The 7,684-nt window shown below is 32.1% G+C and overlaps 1 protein-coding gene across 1 annotated transcript; it reads left to right on the forward strand.

Annotated features, from left to right (window-relative positions):
• Positions 1–5,694: 5,694 nt before the first annotated feature.
• Positions 5,695–7,362, forward strand: K441DRAFT_700805 (monocarboxylate permease-like protein; the record flags this gene model as incomplete). The annotated part of the gene is made up of 4 exons (XM_067653284.1): positions 5,695–5,791; positions 5,877–6,015; positions 6,074–6,447; positions 6,502–7,362. The coding sequence occupies 4 exons, from the start codon at positions 5,695–5,697 to the stop codon at positions 7,260–7,262; spliced, it is 1,371 nt and encodes a 456-aa protein (XP_067497542.1). The 3' UTR covers positions 7,263–7,362.
• Between the last annotated feature and the right edge of the window lie 322 nt (positions 7,363–7,684).

Raw genomic sequence — 7,684 nt, forward strand, 5'->3', positions numbered from 1 at the left:
TTCTAGGTATCCTACTAGCTATTTACTTACTATCTATATTAGATATAACAGCTTTAAAGCCTTCCTTATTACTATAAATATATTTCTAATAAATCTACTTTTAAAGATATTTAGAAAGTAATTAAAAGACTTACTTAAAGCGTAACTGGCAAGTACGCCTTATTTATATATTAGTAATAATATATATAAGCGTAAAAACTATTAGAATATATTAGTATCACATTCCAAATAGGTTTATATTATATAATAATACTTTTACTATACTTTTTAAGCTAAATAGCAAATATAATCTTATTTATATTTCTTTTAATAATATATTTAAAAGATATATTAACTTTAAATATGGTTTAGGCTAAGAAGATCTTAGCTTACTCTTATAGAAAGCAGATTATTATAACTCCGTTTTAATTATTATAGATCTATTAGATATAAGTCTATAATATATTAGTAAGCCTATTAGAACGTGTTTGTAATATATTTATAGACTATTTTAGGATTTTAATGCTTTTAATTAAACTTATATACTATCCCTACTAGTCCTTTTCCTTCTAGGTATAGAGTAAGCTTCTCTTTTTAAATTAATCTAGTAATATAATCTATACTAAAGAAGCCTTCCTATACTCTATACAAAACTATTTAAGGGTAGGACTTTAAAGAAACTTTCCTATAAAGACTTTAGGTATTTATCTGTAATTAGTTTAGAACATATTTACTAAGAGTAAGATCTAGATTATGTATTTAATAAACTAACTTAATCACCTTATTTAGTATCTCTAGAGGCGGCTTATTTAGGGGGGGGGGTATATAACTATATACCCTATATAAGGTAAAATGAATATAAGGAGTCTCTTCTAAGTTATCTAGAATAAAAATATAAAAAGTAACCTTGTAGTCCTAATAGATAGTTGCCCTAGTTCCTAGGGGTAGTTAATTCCTAGGAATACGTTATAGATATATTATAAACGTAATTAGAACGCGTTCTAAGCAGGTTATATTTTTCTTACTATAGTCTACCCTCCTATATAGATTTAATTTAATAACTTCGTATTACTCTATTACTTTAGCACCTATATTACCTAGTTAAATAAGAGATATTAAATACGTAGTATTATATTTCTTATTCGCTAGTAATACTTTTTAGAAGTGCTCTAAATATATCTCTATAGTAGCCTATATATAGGTAAGAAATAAGTGCTAAATATTAGTAATATCCTAATTTAATTAGTTCTAAATATATTTAGGTAAGGTAATTATATATAGAGTATCTTTATTACTTAATTATTAGTATATAAGCCTCTATTTAAGAGCTATATATATTTCTAGCTTAAAATTATCTTTAGGCTACTAAAAATAAGCTTATATATATTAACTTAAGTACTAAATAGATTTAGAATTAGTTCCGTACCTATTTATATTATATTTACAAATATCTAGGTTGCTTCTATCTAGGGTTACCCACTCTCTCTATATTAGACCCCATATCTCTTTAGAAACTATAGTATATCTTAAAGATTATAATATATTCTAAAGATATTCGCACTGTTTTACTTCTAAATAACGCATTTTATATTTTTTACCTCTTATATTTAAGAGATCGGACATTATAGGCTTAAGAGTATATGTTTCTATATTAGATCTAAACGCGTTATAAACTAGTTATAAATATAGTTAGGGTATAATTTAGATTTTTATTAACTAACCTATATAGCTTTTTATATATCTATGCCTTATAAGTTAATATAGTAAGTATAACCTTTATTTAGCGTCTATAGGTACTTTAGAAGGCTTAAATAATCCTTAATTATAAGTATAGTAAGAGGATTAGTAGATACCTTAGTAAAAAATATAATATATAGGGAACTTTAGACTAAATACATTTAGAACTAAACTAGAACATATTTATAATATATTAAAAACTTACCTTAATCTAATCTTATAGCTATATTTAACTCTCTTCTAGTATATAATCTTCTAACCTAAGGATACTATCTTTTAGATTAATTTTAAACTTATTTTTATTATTACTAAAGAAATCTAGTAGCTAGTAATTATTAGATAGATCTATTTAAATTAAAATATATTCTAAATATATTATAAATACGTTATAACTAGTTACTTATAATAGCTAGTTCTGTTTTAGAGCTAGGAGGTAAGTTATATAGTAGGGTGAGCGGTTTAGGCTTGGTTAACTATGTAATCTTATATTTTTAGCTAAGGCTGCCCCATATAGGGATTGTGCATTAGCGCTTATAGTAGACCCACCCTTTAGCGTGGTAAGACCGACCTGCATCTATGTCGATAAACGCTGTTACTTAAGGATAGATTGGCCCTTGCCCAGGATAGAGGAGATGCGGCACTGTCTTGTTAGACAGAGATAGTTTACCCGCATCGACCTTAAGGACACCTTCTACCGCATTCTGGTACCAACATAGTACCGCCCGTGGACCGCGTTCCATATACACTGAGGTTGTTTCCAGTTCACTCGCATGCCGCTCTACCGCGTACCAACGGTTCATTTAGTGGGTCCTTCGTCCCGTAGCTGCTTGGCTAATTACCTACGTAAATGACGCACTAGGACTAAACTGACACAGGGTCCGGAGAACCCTTAGATAACTCGCAGTACACAACGTGGACATTAATTACGATAAGTCCGAGTTCTCTGTTCGACGAACCAAGTTTTATAGATTCCTTATCGGCGAGGGAAGATCGGGGTGGCCTTACTAACGGAAGACTGGCCGAGGCCTATAACGATCCCTGAGTGGCGGAGCGCGCTAGGCTATGTGGTTCGCCGATACGCTAAGCTGACAAATAGGCTATATCCGGCCAAGGAAAATCCACCAATGGCAAAACGCCACGAATAGTTGCGGATTCGTTCTCATGCACAGCGAACTTCTTATATTGGTACTTGGACGCGTTATTAAGGACGTGTACTTCTAACACTACTAAGCGGTTAGAGATCTATTTTAGACTTAGCGATTATTAAGTAAACGCACCGATTGAGGTAGCAATTATGTACTGACGGCTTAGCTATTAGGGGAGTGCAGGCGAATTAAGCATTACTTGCCGCCCCCTATTATAATATATAATTATATAATAAGGGATATAGAATGCTTAAAGGTATAAGTTTATACTTATATATATACACTTATATATATATATAATATATATATATTTTAAAAGCTTATACTATAAATTATATAGGCTATATACTTAATAAATAGTGTAATAAAGAGTCTTTTATTTAAATAGCTTACCTATAGTATATTACTTACTATAAGTAGAATATCTATTTATAACGCTATTTATTATAGTCTTTTTTAAGTAGTATACTTATCTCTATTATAAGCCTTAGTAAACTGTTTTTAATTAAATTATTTACTAAATAGTAGGCTCTATAGCTAATCTTTACTAAAAGGAGGTTGCTGTCTATAAACTCCTTAGTAAAACCAGCTTAAAAGTTATCTATATTTGCTGCTAAAAGATATAGCATTTAAATAATTATTAAAAGTTATCGCTTATCTAAAAAGTGCCAAGAACTATATTAATACCTATATACTAAATATTAACTACATTTATTAAAGACTCTAAAAGTATATTAAAGCCTAATTATAAGTAACTATATAAGAGAACTTAGTATAATATTATTAAAATAGCAGAGATAGCTATATTTAAGAATCTTTTTATTAAGTTCTTTTTAGTACTAAAATCACTTTAAGCTTAATAAATAGCCTTTTAATATTTTAATTAGTTACTAATTAATTTAAATTAAGAATAAACTATTTTTTAAATTCTTTTACTAAATTTAACCTGTTTATAAGCCTTTCTTTTACTAGTAGCTAGCTAAATCTCTTTTTAACTAACTATATAAAAAGCTTAAAACTATAATAAAGGATTTAATTACTTAATATTTAGGTAAGCTTATACTAGTATCTAATAGCTAATTAAACCCTTAAGGTAAAAGTATTATTAACTATCTATTAATTGCTTAATTAGAGGCTATATTTCTAATAGAAACGGATTGCTATACTAGTTAATATATTATAGATAGCTTAAATAACATAATTAAGGCTATTAGTTTTAAGGATATTAATTTTAAAAATATTATTACTATAACTTCTAATAATACTAATAATATAAAGCAGTCTTATATAGGAGTATAAAGAGAGCACTTTAAAATTCTCTACCTTAGCTGCAGCTCTTATAAAATAAACTTTTTAGTTAAGGATATTATAAAGGTATTAAAGCTTTATTAACACTTTAAAGTCATTAAAAGTATTAATTAATATTAGAAGAATTTAGCTATATTCAATGGCTTACTTAAAGCTACTGCTAGAGAAATTAATTAAAAGTTTATTACTTTATAACTGCTAAGTAAAATAAAATAGTAAGGTAAATTATATACTATTTAATTAAATATTAATAATATTAAAGCAATATAATAAGCTATTTTTAATTTATAAGCTTACTTAAATAATAAGCTAAATATAGATATAATAGGCAAGATAAGGATTATAATCTTTAATAAGCAATATTAGGCTAAAATAAAAGAATTAATGGCTCTATAAATACCTTTTTTTAAGTAATAATATTATTTAAAATTAATAAGCTAAAGCTTTTATACTGATATATATACTATACCTTCTTATTAAATACATTATTTACCTACTTAAAGGCGCTCTAACTTATTAGGTAATGCTTTAAGAAACTCTATTACTCTCTTATAATAATTACTTACTTCTATAATCCTATTACCTATAATAAGAGGCCTATTAATATTATTAATAGGTAAATAAAAGATATTAGAGATTAGCTATTAGAGCACTATAAAAATAATAAAAAGAAGACTACTATAGTATATACTAAGCTTTTTAAATTATAAGCTAAATTAGATATTTTTAGTAAGCCTTTTAATTGGGTAGCTATAAAGAAAATAGACTTAGTTCTATAGTAAAAGAGTCTCTTTTTATCCCATATTAAGCCTATTTAATTAGTAAAGATAGGGCTTTTAGTCTTACTTACTATAGGTGCTATTAAAAGAAACTAGTTAGCCTTTAGTTATATTTATAATAGGAATAAGAATTCTCTATTAAATAATTAAGTAAATAAACTAGTATATATATACTAGAATATACAAATACAAGAGAGCATTAGAGATAAAAGAAATACCTAGTTTAATAATAAAGAAGATATGGATAAAGAAAAGGATAAAAATCTTATAGAGGCTCTTTTTAAGCTAAATATATATAGATTTAGTAATAGTAAAGACGACGACTAGAAGGACATTAAGGATTATAATATATAATATATTATATAAGCTTACACTTATATAGTGTATTATATAGTATAATACACCGTATATACGTATAATATTCTACTTATATAGTATATTTACACCCCTAGGAATGCCGAGGTTATAAGTTTGTGGTCCACTTTTTGAGCGTATTAATTAGCCACGTTTCTTGCAAGCGAGGCCGCGGAGATTAGATGTTCCCCTACGATGCTCAAATTACCTGACGTCGATCATCTTCTTCGACGAGTTTGATTTTATTCCTGCTGTTCTTCTTTAAGTCGGCCTCCTCATACTTAGACGCTTCTGTATTACTTTTGCTATGCAGATTTTTTAAAACCCTGTTTTACTAAGCTAGCATTAAACAGTTCTGAGGCCAATCTAGGCCTTTCTTATATTTTCACATCATGCAGGAACCTCAGTCTTCTACCGGTACTGTGGCTCAGCCTCTTAGTGAGAAGACTACACATCACGAAGTCCACTCTACTGAAGATTCTACGCCATGTAGGTAAGTCTTTCTATTCAACCAGCTAACACTCGTTAGCTACCGTAGTTGACTTAGAAGACAGAACTAAAGATAATTATTTAGTCGTACAGGGCAACCAGAACACCGTGCCACTACAGTCCCCTCCAAACACCCAGGCTTCTCATTCGCCTACTTCTCCAAATGGTGGCGCGCTAGCTTGGCTGCAGGTTGCAGCCTCCTTTTGTATTTTCTTGAACACCTGGTGAGTTGGGCTCTTCGAGCTATACAAATAGCAAGTTTTTGGCTAAATGAAGACTTAGGGGCATTGTTAACATGTACGGTGTATTCCAGACATACTATACCTATAATATTGCAGAAACGTCAACCAATTCGGCTATATCATGGATAGGATCTATTCAAGTGTTTCTGCTCTGTTTTATCGGCACGGTTATTGGACCAATCTACGACGCTGGCCATCTTCATTTACTATTGGTGTCAGGTACTTTTTTGACCCTGTTAGGGGTTTTCATGACAAGCCTTTGCAAAAACTACTGGCAGCTATTCTTGGCTCAAGGCGTGGTCACTGGATCTGGGTTTGGATGTCTGTTCCTTCCTGGAGTCACTATCGTATCCCAGTATTTCAGCACCAAGAAAGCATTTGCAACGGGCATTGCATCTCTCGGTAGCAGTATTGGTTAGTAGCAAACAGCTCGAGTCCCTTACTATCAATTGCGCTAACTTGACTTAGGCGGGGTTGTTTATCCGATTGTTTGGACCCAACTTCAGCCCAAGGTTGGATTTGGCTGGGCCACTCGAGTCATCGGTTTCATAATTTTGGCAACGCTTATACTCCCTCTTGTTGTCATGCGTCCGCTCCAGTATCCTAAAACTCGCAGATCTCTCCTAGATATCGACTCCCTGAAAGACGTACCCTATATCTTTTTCGGGTCCGGAATACTTTTCGGCTACATGGGCATCTACGTCGTCTTCTTTTATATCCAACTCTATGCCATGGACAGGGCCGGCATGAGCTCTTACTTGGCATTTTACCTACCGGCACTTATAAACGCCGGCTCGTCCTTGGGCCGAATATTACCCAACTTTGCGGCTGACTACGTCGGGACGTTGAATATGCAGATGATATTCGCATTCGCCTCTGCGGTTCTAAGCCTATCACTTATAGCCATTAGAAATGTGCAAGGCATTCTTGCTTTCTGCGTTTTGTACGGGTTTTTCACCGGCACTTTTGTCAGTCTGCCGGCTCCAACCGTTGCGAGCTTGTCAACAAATATGGCATCACTAGGGGGTAGAATGAGCATGGCTTTTATAACTGCTGGAGTTGGATCACTAATAGGGAGCCCTATTGCAGGAGCTATTTTATCGACGAATGGTGGAAACAACTGGAATATGCTCCAAGTATGGTCAGGCGTATTGCTCATTCTTTCAACTTTGTCTATGCTTGGCGCGAGAACAGCTAAAGTGGGGGCTAAACTCAATGCAAAAGTTTAGGGTATACTCGGAGGATTTTCACGTTGGGCTGAAGACTTCATTCCTTATTGGATTAACTATGCATCATACGTTTCCTGGAAATGTTTGTATTAACTAAAACAAGATAATTGTAATACTAGTCCATGGAATATGACTGGATTTACCATTCAGGATAATCGGTTCGTGTTAGCGCTCATCGAGACGCCTGCGGACTTCTATCTCCCTGATCTTAACTATTCATAGAGATTGCTATAGCCGGGGAGCGTCCGACGGTATTTGAGTACCAACATCCGGCGCCACGGACTTCGGGTGAGGTAGAGAGCGTTTGCTCGTGCTACGGTCCTTATGAGCGAGAGCGTCGGATCTAGTGCGTTGCATGGGACTCATTGGAATTGAACTCGGTTTAATCTTGACTAGTATTGAAAAGGAGATCTGGAGCGGAT

The sequence above is a fragment of the Cenococcum geophilum genome (assembly GCF_001692895.1).
Source record: "Cenococcum geophilum 1.58 unplaced genomic scaffold K441scaffold_75, whole genome shotgun sequence".
Classification (NCBI taxonomy): Eukaryota; Fungi; Ascomycota; class Dothideomycetes; order Gloniales; family Gloniaceae; genus Cenococcum; species Cenococcum geophilum.